The following is an 18,041-nucleotide window of genomic DNA, read 5'->3' as shown; positions in this document are numbered from 1 at the left end:
TCTACTGCCTTTGCTCTGTTCAGTCTGATAATAATGTGTGTTCAGTACAGCAATGAGAGCAGCATAGAGATTTTCTTACGTGACTGAGCTCAGATGACAGACAAAGTAGACCGTATTCTCCAGTGTACACTAAATCATTTGAAGTTTATCACAGATATTTGCATTGATCTCAATCTGGATCATCACAGGAGATAGGAAAACACTTAATATATTACTTCAATATATTCATGTATATACATACATTATACTAACTAAAAAATGATGGGTTAAAAATAACCCAACAAGTAACCCAACTATGGGTTAACATTTTACTGGGTTATTTTTAACTCAATGATTGGGTTAAAAGCCAGTTGGGTTAACCATTTACTTTTATTCATGAGATTATTTTAATGAATAAAATACACTGTTTTCAAATACAGATTTTTTTATTTAACAAGGCATTTCAGTGTCTATAACTTTTAATATTTTTGAGCATTATCAACTCGAACAGTTAAGTGTTGCACACACGTTGATCTCGTTTCAAATCGGTAAAGAGACACCCGGGCTGGGTTCCTGTTACCCCTCGCTGCCCCACCATTGGTACATCTGTGGTTCTGTTGGTGCCTCTCGTACGCTATCTCCCCAGTCTGTCTCGTTGGCTCCTTCAGACCATCAGACTCAGCTATGCGATTCAGTTCGCTTGGTGTCCTCCCAAGTTCAGGGCATCCACTTCACTTCAGTGAAGGTTGCAGATGCCACTGTCTTGCGTGCAGAGATTGCAGTCCTACTGGAGAACAACTGTTCAAAATGCTCACACAGAAGCACATCTAAAGGGGCATCCGTCCCCAAAATTGGTTAAAGGATGGTACTTTTATGTTTTGATCTTTCCGCGTCACAGGCCAACGCAAAATCTGCCTTTTATATGTAAGCACATTTTTTAGAATGAAATCTTTACAAAGTTTCAAATGTGACACCCTAGTGTGCCTATTAGCATATTGATAGTGATTTGTGGAATGGGCTTAAACACTAGACCAATGCATTTCTACTGTATTTTTCATGGAAATCCAAATAGAACTTAGTGATAGTATAAAAATCCACTAAAATTGTATGTACAAGCAATTGTAGCACACTTGTAAGCAATGGAATTATAAAACACTACAGGCACTTTATATGACTACATTTAAAATCTAGTGCTATTAGTGTATTTATTAGTGTACTTAAGTAGCAAAGTATTTATTCATAACTATTACATAAAATTGATTTTATTAAAAATATATTGGTTTTAAATTTAAACTACACGAAAGTGTACTAACATTGAACTAATTTTTAAATCATTCAAAGCACACTTTTTAAGAAATACACTAATAAATGTATAATTTTTGCATTAGTATACTGTATTATAATGCACTAAAAATCTATTTAAATCTCAGTAGTATTTAGTATACTTTTGCAATTGCACTGAAGTGCTACTGAAGTAGAAATATACGTTTAATTAGCGTATTTACAGTGTGTAACTTTTACCATTTTATTAAGCACAAAAGATAAGAATGTACTTTCTGGTATTTAAGTAGTTTTTTTGCACTCAAGTATTCGTTTTTTCGTCCTTTCAATAGAACAGATGTAGTAAACACTGCAAGTCATAAAAACATCTTTAACTATATACAAAAAAATCTAAAACTGGGTTTGATAGCTGTTTGCTTTGCTTTGTGCAAAATACGTTTATTTTAGAAAATGTACATTTTTATTGCATCATCAACTACAGGAAGTCCAGAGTTACAGTCTGGGCCAATATCATGGGTTTATGTTATTATTTTATAGAATGCACAATGTGGTTTTCTGGAAACAGATATTTTGAGAGAACATAAAGGTAGGATATTCTCCTTAAATTAATTTAAAAAGGCAATGCATGAGTAATATCTGACTGAAATACATTTAAATTTACTTACAGTGTAAATCCTATGTGTAAAACACAACCTTCCTGATTAAGTCAGAATTTTATACTTACATTAATGAGGAAGTGCCTTTCTGCTCCACAGCAGAAGGCTACTAGACAACTTCTCAAAATCTCCTTGGTTTTGCATTACCTACAAGTAAATTCCCACATCAGCAAATAAAAAACACAGTTTGATGATAAAAAGAAAAAAAAAAAAATCTTATGATCACTTATAAATGCTGCATGTAAAACAATCTGCTTTCATTTCGTCAGCAAGGTGCCAGGTATGTTTGGGGGAAAAACAACAACAACAACATATCATCGTTTGGTTGCAAGAGTGACTAGAGACTTTGATAAGACTTCATAAAATATTTGGTGACACTTTTTAATAATGATCAATTAGAATCATTCAAAATTTGTTTTGCTAAAGGTTAACTTATAATTTAAACATTAATATACATTTATAGAGGATTATTAAGCCATCAAAAATGTTTTTATATGACAAAAGAATGATAGTAACTTTAGTAAAATTAGCTATAGAATTATTGATATATTATAAATCACTTGTTTTCAAAAATGTGTTGCTGTAACTGTTATAACATTGCTGTAACATTTTATTGTGAAGCTTTTCAATGTTGTTCATAAATATTAACAAAGCAGAACAGACGTAAGGGCACTTTTTATTATCTGTGACTTTACAGACAAGCTTGTTTTACACCGAACCAGGTACAATGTTGCCAGGTTTGGCAGGTTCCCCCACAGCTGGGGTTCTTGTGATAAGGGTGGACCAGACAAAAACGCAGTGGGTGACTGGACAAATTATTATTTTTCAATTAGTGGGATTTTTAATCACTTTTTTGTTTGGTAAATACATTTTAATATACTTGAGCACATGTATAAATATAGATTACAGAAAAGTAATATACAGTGCTATGCAGTTTAACCAATCAGTGTCAGGCAGGTCAGAGCTTTCAATCAGTATGCCGTCTTGTTGATTCTAGAGTGATGGGCTCTATAACTTTTTAATTTTACTTGCCACATGCAAAGACAAAATCACAACTAAAATAATTATTTTTCATTAAAACAAACACAAAAAGCATTTTTTGCACTTATTTTTGGCCATATGACAGAGATCTGATATTCTTTTTGTCGTATTTTGGTTTTTCATAAAACTGAAGAATATTCCGTACATCCAATTCTGTATTCTAAAATGAAAAGAGCTTAGGCTCATGTAACCAGAAGTTTTAAGATATATGATACTGCTTTTAAGTTTTCTAAGTTTAAGTTTTTTTTTTACATGATTTTACCAAACAAAGCAATTCAACATTACTTTAAATCAAATATTTGGGCAACACATCATCAAAAATGTTTCATGTTTATTAAACCATACAGTCACTGACTTAAGTCGCACTCTTTTCATAGTTTGGCTGGTCCTGCAACTTATAGTCAGGTGTCACTTATTTATCAAAATTAATTTGACATGAACCAAGAGAAATTAACCAAGAGAAAACATTACCGTCTACAGCCGTGAGAGGGCGCTCTATGATGCTCAGTGCTCCTGTAGTCTACACTGAGCAACATAGAGCACTCTCGGGGCTGTAGACGGTAATGTTTTCTCTTGGTTCTAAATAAATGCGACTTATAGTCCAGTGCAACTTATATATGTTTTTTCCTCGTCATGACGTATTTTTGGACTGATGAGACTTATACTTAGGTGCGACTTATAGTCCGAAAAATATGGTAATTACCTCAAGCAAGAAACCCTTAACGTAATGTGGAAATGAACCTAACTAACGTACATCAAGCAAGCTACTATGCATGTGGTGCTAAGTGTGCCGGTGGTTCTAAGTGTGCCTGTGGTTCTAAGTGTGCCTGTGGTTCTAAGTGTGCATGTGGTGCTAGTGTACATGTGGTGCTAGTGTGCATGTGGTGCTAAGCCTGTATGCGTTGCTTCTAGTATGTGGTGCTAGTATGTATGTGGTGCTAGTGTGTATGTGGTGCTAAGTGTGCATGTGGTGCTAGTGTGCATGTGCCGCTAAGTGTGCATGTGGTGCTAGTTTGTATGTGGTGGTATGTGTACATTTGCCGCTAAGTGTGCACTTGGTGCTGGTTTGTATGTGGTGGTATGTGTGTATTTGCCGCTAAGTGTGCACTTGGTGCTAGTTTGTATGTGGTGGTATGTGTGCATTTGCCGCTAAGTGTGCATGTGGAGCTAAGTGTGGATGTGGTGCTATTGTGCATGTGGTGTTAAGTGTGCCTGTGGTGCTAGTGTGCATGTGCCGCTAAGTGTGCATGTGGTGCTAGTTTGTATGTGGTGGTATGTGTACATTTGCCGCTAAGTGTGCACTTGGTGCTGGTTTGTATGTGGTGGTATGTGTGTATTTGCCGCTAAGTGTGCACTTGGTGCTAGTTTGTATGTGGTGGTATGTGTGCATTTGCCGCTAAGTGTGCATGTGGAGCTAAGTGTGGATGTGGTGCTAATGTGCATGTGGTGTTAAGTGTGCCTGTGGTGCTAGTGTGCATGTGGTGCTAGTGTGGATGTGGTGCTAAGTGTGCATGTGGTGCTAAGTCTGCATGTGGTGTTAAGTGTGCATGTGGTGCTACTGTGCATGTGGTGCTAAGTGTGCATGTGGTGTTAAGTGTGCATGTGGTGCTAGTGTGGATGTGGTGCTAGTGTGCATGTGGTGCTAAGTGTGCCTGTGGTGCTAGTGTGCATGTGGTGCTAGTGTGCATGTGGTGTTAAGTGTGCATGTGGTGCTAGTATGCATGTGGTGCTAGTGTGCATGTGGTGTTAAGTGTGCCTGTGGTGCTAGTGTGCATGTGGTGCTAGTGTGCATGTGGTGTTAAGTGTGCCTGTGGTGCTAGTGTGCATGTGGTGCTAGTGTGCATGTGGTGCTAGTGTGCAAGTGGTGCTAAGTTTGCATGTGGTGTTAAGTGTGCATGTGGTGCTACTGTGCATGTGGTGCTAAGTGTGCATGTGGTGCTAGTGTGCATGTGGTGCTAGTGTGCATGTGGTGCTAGTGTGCATGTGGTGCTACTGTGCATGTGGTGCTAAGTGTGCATGTGGTGTTAAGTGTGCCTGTGGTGCTAGTGTGCATGTGGTGCTAGTGTGGATGTGGTGCTAGTGTGCATGTGGTGCATGTGGTGCTAAGTGTGCATGTGGTGTTAAGTGTGCCTGTGGTGCTAGTGTGCATGTGGTGTTAAGTGTGCCTGTGGTGCTAGTGTGCATGTGGTGCTAGTGTGGATGTGGTGCTAGTGTGCATGTGGTGCATGTGGTGCTAAGTGTGCATGTGGTGTTAAGTGTGCCTGTGGTGCTAGTGTGCATGTGGTGCTAGTGTGGATGTGGTGCTAGTGTGCATGTGGTGCATGTGGTGCTAAGTGTGCATGTGGTGTTAAGTGTGCCTGTGGTGCTAGTGTGCATGTGGTGCTAGTGTGGATGTGGTGCTAAGTGTGCATGTGGTGCTAAGTGTGCATGTGGTGTTAAGTGTGCCTGTGGTGCTAGTGTGCATGTGGTGCTAGTGTGGATGTGGTGCTAAGTGTGCATGTGGTGCTAAGTGTGCATGTGGTGCTAGTGTGCATGTGGTGTTAAGTGTGCCTGTGGTGCTAGTGTGGATGTGGTGCTAGTGTGCAATGTGTTGGTGAAATAACACAGATTATAATATGGATTTTTAATTCTTTCCGAAAACTTGCACACAATAAATTCAAGCACTTTTAAGGACAAGAGGGAGTTAAACCACCTTTTAACATTATTTAACATTATATTATTATTATATTAGTACATTATATACACAGTAAACATCTGATAATTAAAATTTGCACACACAAATAAATATCATCCTGAATTCACAAATTCTTTATTATTGCATAATAAAAACTCTCCTTAAGTCCAGTCAGTCACCATCAGTCGCAACTCATTTATTTAAAGCGCGCATTTATTTAAAGTTTACGTCACTCACTGACGACCTTTTCCTAACCAGAAAAAAAACAGATTGCCCTGCTCTGCCTCTGATTGGCTAGTACTCGTTGCCATCTCAGTCAGAGCCAATTAGAAGCAGGATGTGGGTGGGAATAAACTCAGCTGTCTCCTGTGTGTATGGGGAAAGGGAGGGACAGAGAGAACAGGCTAGAACTACGTTTAAATAACATAAAGAAAATATCTGCTTGATAACTTATTATGGAGCTGTGAACAAGCCCAAATAAGCAACTACACTTTAGAAACAAGCCCAAAAAACCACGACCCGCGACTACCAATATTTGTAAGCGACTTCACAGAAAAACAAGCCCAAAGTCACTTATAATAAGCGGACTTGGCAACACTGCTAAAAATACTATATATATAAACTAATTAGCAACAATCAGTGTAAAAATGTCCTCCTCACCCCCGTATCTGGCTCCTCAGATGAAGTTGTTTACTGGACAGAGAGCTCAGCTTATGTTCTGTGTGATTTTAGCAGGGTAAGCAACTATGACCCTTGTAGTATTGTACACTTACCATTATTCAAGCTGTTTTAAGACCTTTTGAGAAGCTTTTTCTCTGAAGACAATTTACCACATCATCTTCTTTCACTCCTTTCAAGAGCATCACTTGATCAAAACCCCTCATTTGGCTGATGAGATCATCTGTACAAATTAAAATACTGCAATAAAAATTTCATTCTGCAAGAATTAAGGCAAAGGGTTTGCTCATGAGACACCCCTTAGCATGTGACAGAAATGTTTGCCTCTATAATTAATCTATTGTTGCAGTAAATGTGTCTTTTTTCCTCTAGAATCTTTCTCCAAAGTTCCTGACTTCTCTCACAAATGTGTTTTAGTCTGTGTAGTGTAAGGCCTTGCTTCAAACCAATCAACTATCAATCCACATTTTATAACAAAACATTTATGAAACAATGAGATAATGTAAACCACTTTTATAAAACTTGTATTCTTTTATTTAAGACAAACAGGTGGTGTTTTTTACGGTGGCCCAGTAGTGCACAACACAACGACATTAAAAAAGCAAACATAAGCTCACAACACAACGACATTAAGCCACAACACAAATACATTAATCCACAACACAAATACATTAAGCCACAACACAACGGAAATGCTCCCGACCACTAGGGGGCAGTTGGTCTGAAACGGGCAATAGACTACGTATTTCCTGTGAAATCTGAGGGCGAATAAAAGGTTCCTGTCTTTATTCTGCCGTAGTGTGAGTGCATTACCAGCTGCAAACTTTTATCCATAAACGATGAATATTAAATAATATTTATACATTTTGCTATAATACAACAAATTAAGTATACCACAGCAATATAATTATTTAATGAAGAGTTCCAAAAACATCTGTGAGGGTGGTTTACACAGCTATTGCTGTGACCCGTTTTGTGAGGCTCCTCAAAGGTTTTTCACACTTCTCCACTGGATGAAGAAACTCGATCTAAGTGGATTCAGATTAGTAATGTAAGATTTAAGGATTTCAACATCACTTCTGATACTTCAGTCTGCAGGCCCCTCTTCAAGAATGACAACAGCATGCGAATCTACACTAGGTAAGATCTAAACCTTTATTACTATATTAACGAGCACAATGTAGGCCTATTGTGAATTTTTTAATTGTCATTATTTATTTTTTGTTGCTGTGGTTGCCTGTTTGTTTAAAAACCTCTTCCGTGGATCAAGACAATACGTGTTAATAGATGATTAACCCAAAAATTAAGCTGTCATCATATACTCAACATTATGTCGCTGTTAACCCATGTGGCTTGCTTTGTTCATATACAGAAATGTTGTAAATGTTACCGTCAGTCAGCTATCTAGATAGACCCCACAGAATAAATTCAGAACAGTTTAGAATGACACGAGGGAGAATAAGCTAAAATCTTTTTACAGACCTACCTTTTCAAGTATCCTTCAGGTTCAGTGTAGGCAAACAAACGTTTTACATTGTTTGGTGTGTATTTTCTGAAAACATGTCTCATCCAATCTAGATTTGAGAAGTAGATCCATTTAATGGCCTTTTGGAGAGTTATTGAACCTGCATTCCACATGGTTCGTGAGACCAGAGCAAGGACAGCTACAGCGAGGAGAGAAGTTGGAATAACAAGCAATGCAATGGTAAATATTGATATTGTATTGTTTGTGACAGAGAAAGAAAATGTTATATTTATTTTCACTTTTTGATGCACACGTTACATGCATGTATCATAATTATTTAACATTTATTTTGACAGTGTCAGTCTCTGCAGCCCTTCGATGAGTTCTCCCTCTTCATGGTCCACCTTTCAGTCGATCTTCCACAGAGAGATCTGGCCTTACACAAAACACTTGGGATGGATTCATTTGGTTTTATTTGTACAGACTACAGTATAAAATGTAAATTAAATATTATGTAAGTGCAAATATATGTAACTTTAATATGTTTTCTTGCTCACCAGTGTAGTGTAAACATGTAAATATCCACACTTAAATTTTTTTAACTTTGATACAGTTTTAATAGTTATGTAAAATATAAATACTAATAACTATGACAGTGTAATGGTGTGTTACTATATTTTTATAACACTTCTGGCACTTGGAGGACTGATAGGTCAGGCAGATCACTGGTGACATCACTGTAAACATTCTCCTGAGATGAAAAACAAAGGTATAGTGTAAATTGACCATTTTTTCTGTTAGGGCTAATCAAATAGGCATGTTATACATGATGAATAAAAGCAAGATATGAAAAGATGATCAATATCAATATTAGACACTTTCCTCCTACCTTAAGCACTCAGCGAGTTTCCTCTCTTGAAAACAGGACCACCATCCCACTGACAGGACCTGGCTTGACTCTCTAGGCACACCAATGGGGCGCGTTAATATTATTAATCAAAGTTTATTAATTATGTCATACATTAAAGAATTTGATAATTCTCTTACTTCCCATTGTTGTAGGTTTGTGCCAGCTCTGCTCCCTTCAGTGCAGCTCTGTACAGGAGAAACTGCACTGATTCTCACTTCTGAATAGTGTGCTGTCTGCTACAGTGCTGCAACAGTATGGATGGGAGTCTGTGAAGATAATAACACTGGTTTACATATTTAATTGATTTCAGATTCATTTGGAATTACTTTCAGTTGCATTTTAAATTATTACATTGTAAATTACTCTATATTTAAAATAAATTATGACAAATAATTAATATTTTATATAATGTTACAAACATGCCAATAGACTGTAAAGAGATCAGTAATATTTCAAAGGATGTCCCTATCTCTCTTAACCATTTCTGATCGTGTTTGCTTTTTACTGAATAGCTTTATCATGCTTGTGTTGGGGATCCCTGGAAAACTGTTATATAAATGTGAACAATTAATTCAAGCTTCAGGTTACAGATAATATAATTTGAAAATATAACAATAACTGTAAGACTAAAGCCGTTCACACAATGAATGATAACTATTAAGATAACGATAGAGTCCACAGCAGCGAACGATATAATCTGTTTATTCTAAGCGCGCACACGCTCGTCCGCTGCTTTACATTCTCGAGCTCGTTATAGCAGGATTCTGATTGGCTGTCAATGTTTTTAATCGTTCATCAGCTGGAAAAAAAATAGTTCTTAAAGTGATTCCAATGATATTGTTTCTCTATGTCTTTATCATTATAGCTGTGGTGTGGACTCTTTTTTTAAATAGTGAGAACGATTTTCAAAACTAAATATCTTTATCGTTTTCTTTATAGTTTGGTGTGAACGGTCCTTTAAGATTTATTACGATACATGGCAATCTAAAAATGGCAACAGTATTTAAAATACTTTATATCAAGTAAAGAAGTTTATATCACAGCAAACACCTATCAGAACCACCGATGCAAATCAACGTGGATTACCGGGAGTCCTGCTTTTATTTCTACTATCTCTTACGAGTTATAAAAAGATGAGGTGGACTGAGTTTAAAGCTAAACTCTAACTTAGCCCTGCTATTTTTGAGCTGATCAAGTCAGTGCAGCAGCGTTATCCAGCCTTATTAGCTAGATTTGCTAGAAGACGATAGAACAATACTCACCCTAAAGTTGTTGATGTAACGTTTAATGCCCTTCTCCGCGCGATGAAATTCATTTACAGTCATCAGGGGAAGTTCTTGTAAGATGAAAAATCTTCTCCTCTTGTCAATTTGAAAGCTCTACGGAAAGAGAAATGGTTTCCCCACACAGCACCGGATTTACATAAGCCCCCCTGAGGAAAAACATTGTGTACAAGAGCAGAGCTAAACGGTCCAAATTGAAAATATTATCAATTTATTTTTTGCTCGATTCATGAATCGATACATTAAGATTATCAGGATATCAAAACATTTAATAAAAACATGTTTTTCATTTAAAAATCGATTACACATATTAAGTTACACATACGTCTTGATGAAATATCGGTGTTTAACTTTCAACACTGCCCCCTAGTGGTCGGGAGCACTTCCGTTGTGTTGTGGCTTAATTTCGTTGTGTTGTGAGAATTTTGTTGTGTTGTGGCTTAATGTCGTTGTGTTGTGAGCTTATGTTTGCTTTTTTAATGTCGTTGTGTTGTGCACTACTGGGCCACTGTAGCAATGTGTTGGTGAAATAACAGATTATAATATGGATTTTTTTATTTTTTCAGAAAACTTGCACATAATAAATTCAAGCATTTTCAAGGACAAACTTTCCAGGGCGATGAATTTATTTTTTTCTGATTCACAGACTTGCAATGATTTCAAGGACCAGTGGGAGCCCTATTCCACAACCTGTTTGCAGATGACGTGTCATGTCTTTATAACACTTGAATCTCCTGTTACACTGAAGACACTGAAAGGGCTTATCTCTGGTGTGAATCCTCATGTGAGAATGAAGGATTACTTTCTGACTGAATCTCTTCCCACACTGCTGGCAGGTGACCGGCTTCTCTACATTGTGAACTCTCATGTGTCTATTAAGTTTATGTTTCTGATTAAAACACATTCCACACCGATGGCAAGTGAAACGGTCAGATGTTTTCTGTGAGGAAGTCTTTTTAGTCTGTATGAATTTTCCTCCAATCATGAAATCATGTTTTTCATACTGATCTTCATTCAGTTCTTGACTCTCCACTTTCAGCACCATCAGGTCTAAAGCAAAACAAAATATATAAAAAAAATACAAGTTAACATCGATTTACAGGCACAAAACAAAAAAGCATCAAAACTAGCATAATGCATAAAAACTGGGTTACTACAGATGGATTCTGCCATTCGTGAAATAACATTGATCAACAATTTCAGTCAGGATTTAAGCCGAATCACTTATTACAGTTATACAGCTGCTTTGGCACTGTATAATGACTTTCTTCTACTGTTACACATATGAGTATAGGACACCATACTAGGCCACACGTCTGTTCTTAATTATAACACTCCTATGTCATTCATTTCTGAAGAGCTGGACATTTTAATAAGGATCAGCTTTGAGAATGAAACCGACCTGTTGGTTCCTCAGTCTCTTCATGTTTGACTCGGAAAGCTTCTTCAATCTTCACCTCTACATTCTCCACTTTAATAAAGTCAGACTTTGTTTGCGTCTCAGTATCTTCTTGTTTGACTCTGAAATCTTCAATTGTCATGTCTTCGCTTTCCTCTTTAATCAATGCCATCCGTACAACAGGGTCACCTGGAAAACCTGATTAGACAAGAAAAACTAAGTCAAAACTAGCATCACATCTTACTAAAAGAAGACAATGCTTGTATTTATTTAGTATATTTGGTATTGATTAGATCACATTTAATAGATAAATGTTTTGTCACTTTTTTCTTATGTGCAGTAGAGTGCTGCAGCAATGGTAGATTATTAAGAAAACTATTTGAATAGAATATCAATAATTGGTTAAAATGAAATAGATTAATTGTTAAAGAGAGTCGTATCACTGAGAAGTAGAATATTATAGGTTTTGATGAATCTAGTATTAGTCTATTATTGTGGATGCTGCTTTATGAACATAACATGCAGAAGGAATGAACTAAACAGCTCTGGAAGTTAAATCTCTCTCTCAAAAGCCACTCATGTAATTTATCCAGAAAGACGAAGGAAATGTTTTTTTTTTTTTTTTTGTAACGAAGTAATCTATAAACCAAAATGGCCAAACAAATAAAAAACACAGTTTAAACGAATTACACCCTGGATATAGGTTTTTTTTTTCTGTGTATTTCCTGGGATGCTGCTATGATTACAACCGTGACTTCAATGTATATATCCTCTTTATGTATATTTCTATGCAAGTGTCCTTGTTCTGTATGAAACACACACACACACACACACACATAGAGAGAGAGAGAGAAGGATTGAGTTGCGCCCAATGATTATCAACTGATTCGGGAGCTAAATGAGACGCACGTGCGCGGCTTATATCGAGTTAAACACTTTAAAGTGTTAAAAGCCACGAACCTTTTCCTCCGATCACAGCCGCACGCTTTAGACGTCACTCGACCAGATCTTCTTCTTCTTCTATTGTTTATTGGCGGCTGGTAATGTAGCTTATTACTGCACTAGCGCCGACATCTGAACGGGAGGCTGAGCATCGATGCAGATATCATACATAAACATACACTGCTGTATTTCACGTATGAAATCTTTTCAACAGTTAGCAGGGTTCCCACTCTTTCATGAACACCAGATTCAAGGACTTTTTAAAGTACCATTTTATTAAATCAAGCGAATTTGAAATTCACTCCCCAAGAACATAACATCATGAAAGTCCTTACTGTACTTACCATTTCACTTACACTTAATATTTACATAAAGAAATGTCAGAGTAATGATGTTTTGAATGTGTAGGTTTTATAAAATTAAACAGTTTTAGACAGTCGTGTTTAAAGGACTTGAAATCCATTAAATTCAGTACTGGTAATATTCAAAAGCAGTTTCTGAAATATTGATTTAAAAAATGCATTACACTGGTTTTTAAAGAGTTTTTAAATTCAGAATGTCTAAATTTTTTAATTTGTCTCAGTTTTTTTAAAATATAAAAATCTGTTAAATTTTGTAATACCAAAGTAAAACCTGTTAACATTAAACATTTGCACATTCACTTAATAGAGACGTGCAGGGGCGTAGCCATCTTTTCAGAAGTGAGGGGGACAGAAATCACACACACACACACACACACATATAGTTGATGGAGATTTGTGGGATGCACATCCAGGGCATGAAGCTCCCGTTCCACCACATCCCAAAGATGCTCTATTGGGTTGAGATCTGGTGACTGTGGGGGCCATTTTAGTACAGTGAACTCATTCAGGAGTTTGGAGTTTAGGCGATTGTCTTCTTCTTCTTCTTGTTGAATTTTTTTTTGGCAGTTGGCACACAACGTAATGGTGCATTACTGCCACCGACTGGAGGCGATTGTCTTGACCAGGACCACACCCCTAAATGCATTGAAGCAACTGCCATGTGATTGGTTGATTAGATAATTGCATTAATGAGAAATTGAACAGGTGTTCCTAATAATCCTATAGGTGATTGTACATATATACAGTGGGTACGGAAAGTATTCAGACCGACGGTTGAAAAACGGGTGCTTAGGTGGACTGGGCTGAAAACGAGGCAGTAGGAGCTGACTAGCTGTTTTTGTTTTGCTGTGTCGTTGGTCTTGTTGACTAGTTATTCACAGTTTAATTTGTTTGTTCAGTGAGGTTTGTTTGTGAGTAGAGGGTATTTAGCGGGAGTATCGGCCGACGGCCTGTATAGGTCCGGTATACGATACGCTTGCTTATATTCTCTATCATGGCAAACAGTCAGGAAGATAGTTGCTGTAGTATGGATGATTTGGAACAAGATGAAGGGAATTGGCAGACAAGGAGGAGAAATAAAGCAAAGCGGAGTAGAGGATTGAAAGACGGTGATGAGAATTGGAATGTTGTTGTGAGGTTTGAAGAGCCAGGAGTGAAGAATTTGGATCCATTAAAATTGACGAAAATAATTAAAAATCAGGTTGGCGAGGTTAAATATGCTAGAGTTCTAAATTATGGTAATTTACTAATTGGATGTATCTCTGAAGAGCAGGTGGGAAGAGCTTTAAAACTGCAAACGGTTGGGAAAGTAGTGGTAGTAAAAGTGGTGAAAGTAGGTGAACAACAAGGAAGTAAAGGAGTGATTTATGGGATTCCTTTAGCAGTTGAGATGAAGGAACTGGTCAAAAACTTAAAAGAAAAATATGATTTTGTTCAGAGCGCAAAACGTTTAACCAAGGGGGTTGAGAAAAAAGAATCTGAGTCAGTGTTGATACAATTTAGCTCAAAAGAATTGCCTACAGAATTACACTTTGGGTATATGAGATATAGAGTAAGAGAGTTTACTCATAAACCAACAAGATGTTACAAGTGTCAGAAGTTTGGTCATGTTGCTAATCTGTGTAAAGGGATTAAAAGGTGTGCTAGATGTGGTGGGGAGCATGATTATGGGGAATGTGGAGAGGGGGTTAGACCTAAATGTTGTAACTGTGGAGGAGGACACAGTGCGGCCTACTGGGGATGTGAAGTAATGAGAAGGGAGACTGAGATTCAGAATGTGAAAAGGAAGGAAAGAGTTCCTTACGCAGAAGCAATTAAAAGAGTGGAGCAAACAAAGGGGATTAATGAAGGAAATGATAGAAGAGAAATAACAACAGGGAATGTATGGATTCAGAGGCAAGAACTTAGAGAACAGGAGAAAAAAAAATGGAGGGAAAAGAGGGACTTTGTTATCTTTATTGCAGGAGTAATTAATGCAACAGCTGAGGTCAAATCTAAAACAGAAAGGATTCAGATTGTTACAAAGGCAGCAATTCAGCATTTGGGTATGATAGAATTAAAATGGGAAGAAATCAGGGACTGTCTTATTGTACATTCAAGCCAAGAAGCAGGTAAAGGATGATCTTATTTATTATGCTCATTCTACAATGGAATGCAAGGAGTTTGTTGGCAAATGGACAAGATTTTAAACAGTTTATAGAGAGTAGAAGTGTAAAACCAGATGTAATGTGTATTCAAGAAACGTGGTTAAAACCTAGATTTGATTTTGTGTTAGCTAATTGTATTGTTATCAGACGAGACAGAGAGCAAGGAAATGGTGGGGGTTGTGCTACTTTTGTAAAGAAGGGTGTACCTTGTAGGGTGTTGGGTACAGGAAAGGAGCAAGAATATGTGGTAATGGAAGTATGGGCAGACAAAAAGAAAATAGTAGTAATAAATTATTATAACCCTTGTAAACAGCTAGAATTAAGTGAACTAGAGGAAATAGAAGGCCATGATAGGCATAATGTGGTATGGTGTGGTGATTTTAATGCTCATAATACACTGTGGGGAGGGGGGAAAACAGATAATAATGGGAAGGTGATTGAAGAACTAATGAATGAGAGAAACTTAGTTTGTGTAAATGATGGTAGAGGGACTAGGATTGATGTTAGAACTGGGAAAGAGTCAGTATTAGATCTCACATTTTTATCTAGCAGAATGGCATCAAAGTGTGAGTGGGAAGTGCATGGAGAAGGCACTATTGGAAGTGATCACTACCCAATTATATGTAAATTGGATGTTGATGTAAGGGTGAGTACAGAAGATCATCATGGAAAGTGGATTTTTAAAAAAGCAGACTGGGAGAGATTTACGGAGGCAAGTGATTTGTATATTAGTTCAATCCAAAAAACAAATAATGTTGAAAGGAATGAAATTGAGTTGAGACAAAGTATTTATATGGCTGCAGTGGATACAATACCAAAAAGTTCAGGAAAACTAGTTAGAAAAGTGGTTCCATGGTGGAATGTTAAATGTGATGAGGTAGTTAGGGAAAGGAACAGAGCTTTTAGAAGGTTAAAAAGAACTCATAACTTTCAACATTTGATTGAATATAAGCAGGCACAAGCAATGGTGAGAAAGACCGTAAGGCAAAGAAAAAGATCATACTGGAGAGAATATTGTAGCTCAATTGGAAGTAATATTAGTATAAATAATGTGTGGCAAATGATCAAGAAAATGGACGGTAATAGAAGAGAGTGGAATTATCCAATCCTTTTAGATGGTGTACAGGTGGCTATAACAAACCTAGAGAAAGCAGAAATGATGGTGAATACACTGAGAAAGGTACATAGTTCCAGTAATTTATCAGAAGAAGAAAGAAGGGGTAGGGAAGAAACAAGGAGTTTATATGCTGGGGTTATTCAAAAGAAGGGAAAAATAAAGGATAAATATAATGTTCCATTCACAATGAGAGAGTTAAGAAATGCGTTGGATAAGTGTAGGAATTCAGCTCCTGGTAAAGATGAAATTTGTTATAGCATGTTAAGAAAGTTGAGTGAGAAGGGATTTCAGAAGGTTTTAAGTGTATTTAATAAAGTTTGGGAGAAAGGAAAGATTCCAGCAGGATGGAAGGAGGCAGTTATTATTCCAATAAGAAAACCGGGAAAAGATCCTAGTAATCCAGTAAGCTATAGACCAATAGCGTTGACTTCTCACTTAGGTAAGTTAATGGAAAGATTGGTGAATGAAAGGTTAATGCACTTCATGGAAGAAAGGGGGCTGATGGTTAGTTGTCAGAGTGGTTTTAGAAAGGGAAGAAGCACTATTGATTCTATTATATGTCTTGAGGATGAAATAAGAAAAGCACAGTTAAAAAAAGAGACTGTTGTGGCAGTATTTTTAGATGTGGAAAAAGCATACGACATGTTATGGGTAGAGGGTCTTTTAATCAAAATGCATATGCTTGGAGTTAAGGGAAATATGTTTAACTGGGTAATGGACTTTTTAAATAATAGAAGTATCCAGGTGAAAATTGGGATGGAAACATCTAGAAGATGTTTGGTAGAAAATGGGACACCTCAAGGTAGTGTCATTAGTCCATTATTGTTCAACATAATGATTAATGATGTTTTTTCTAATGTTCAGCCAGAAATTGGAAAGTCACTATTTGCAGATGATGGTAGCATATGGAAAAAGGGGAGAAATGTGAAGTATACTGTGAAGAAGGTACAGGAAGCTCTAACCATAGTGGAGGAGTGGGGAAGGAAATGGGGTTTTAGATTTTCTATTGAGAAGACTAAGGTTATGTTTTTTACTAGGAAGAAAGTTGATGAAAGTATACAATTGGAGTTGTATGTTAGGAATTTGGAAAGGGTTAAAAGTTTTAAATTTCTTGGGGTGGTCTTTGACACTAGACTTACATGGAGGGAGCATGTAGCAAAAGTAATAGAGAAATGTAAAAAGGTAATGAATTTAATGAGATGTCTGGCTGGAACAGAATGGGGAGCAGATGTAGGTTCTTTGAAGCAAATTTATATATATTTAATCAGAGCAAGAATTGAATATGGGTGTTTGGTTTATGGATCTGCAGCCAAGTCAGTTTTAGCTGAGTTAGATATAGTCCAAGCTAAAGCATTAAGAATATGTACAGGAGCTGTGCGATCTTCTCCAGTATGTTCATTACAGGTAGAAATAGGAGAAATGCCACTCTTTTTAAGAAGAAAGCAGCTGCAGGCTTATTATTGGATCAACTTGATGAGTCAAAGGATTGATCATCCAGTTAAAATAGCATTTCAGTCAAGCTGGGAGAGAGAGGTGGCAAGACTTCCTAGTTTTGGATGGACGGGTGAGGCATTGGCACAGGAAATGTCTATACATGATAATAATTTTTGTCCAGGAGTACTGTGGCCTTCAGTTCCTTTATGGCAGATGGAGGTTCCAAAGACTGACTTAGAGATACTTGGGATTAAGTTAAAAAATCCAGAGTCAAATTTGGTACATGAGTTCCAGCATCATATAAGAGAAAAATATCAGGAATACATATTAATTTTCACTGATGGGTCTAAGGATCAAGAAACGGGTGCTACAGGAGCAGCTTTTGTTGTTCAGAGGTGGAATGTTCAAGCTTTTAAGAGAACATCAAATTTTCTAAGTGTATTTACAGTTGAATTATATGCAATCTTAATGGCAGTACAATGGACTGAACAGATTCCAAATCAAAAAGTGTTAATATGTAGTGACTCTGTGTCAGCTATTAATAGTATTGAGAAAGGATCATCAAAGAGTCGGGAAGATCTTGTGTATGATATTCTTTTGGCAATTAGAGATGTGAAAATTAGAGTAGAAATATCATTCATATGGGTCCCAGCTCATGTAGGTATTGTAACAA

The 18,041-nt window shown here is 36.9% G+C and overlaps 1 protein-coding gene across 1 annotated transcript; it reads right to left on the bottom strand.

Annotated features, from left to right (window-relative positions):
- Nucleotides 1-10,504: 10,504 nt before the first annotated feature.
- Nucleotides 10,505-11,560, bottom strand: LOC132106160 (zinc finger protein 200-like). The gene is made up of 2 exons (XM_059511818.1): nt 11,370-11,560; nt 10,505-11,017 (listed from the first exon to the last, which is right to left on the bottom strand). Exons 1-2 carry the CDS (start codon nt 11,536-11,538, stop codon nt 10,608-10,610), a joined length of 579 nt encoding a protein of 192 aa, XP_059367801.1. The 5' UTR covers nt 11,539-11,560; the 3' UTR covers nt 10,505-10,607.
- Between the last annotated feature and the right edge of the window lie 6,481 nt (nt 11,561-18,041).

The sequence above is a fragment of the Carassius carassius genome, chromosome 26 (genome assembly GCF_963082965.1).
Source record: "Carassius carassius chromosome 26, fCarCar2.1, whole genome shotgun sequence".
NCBI classification, from domain to species: Eukaryota; Metazoa; Chordata; class Actinopteri; order Cypriniformes; family Cyprinidae; genus Carassius; species Carassius carassius.
The sequence above is the reverse complement of the archived record's forward strand: the minus strand, read 5'-3'. Positions and strand labels throughout refer to the sequence as shown.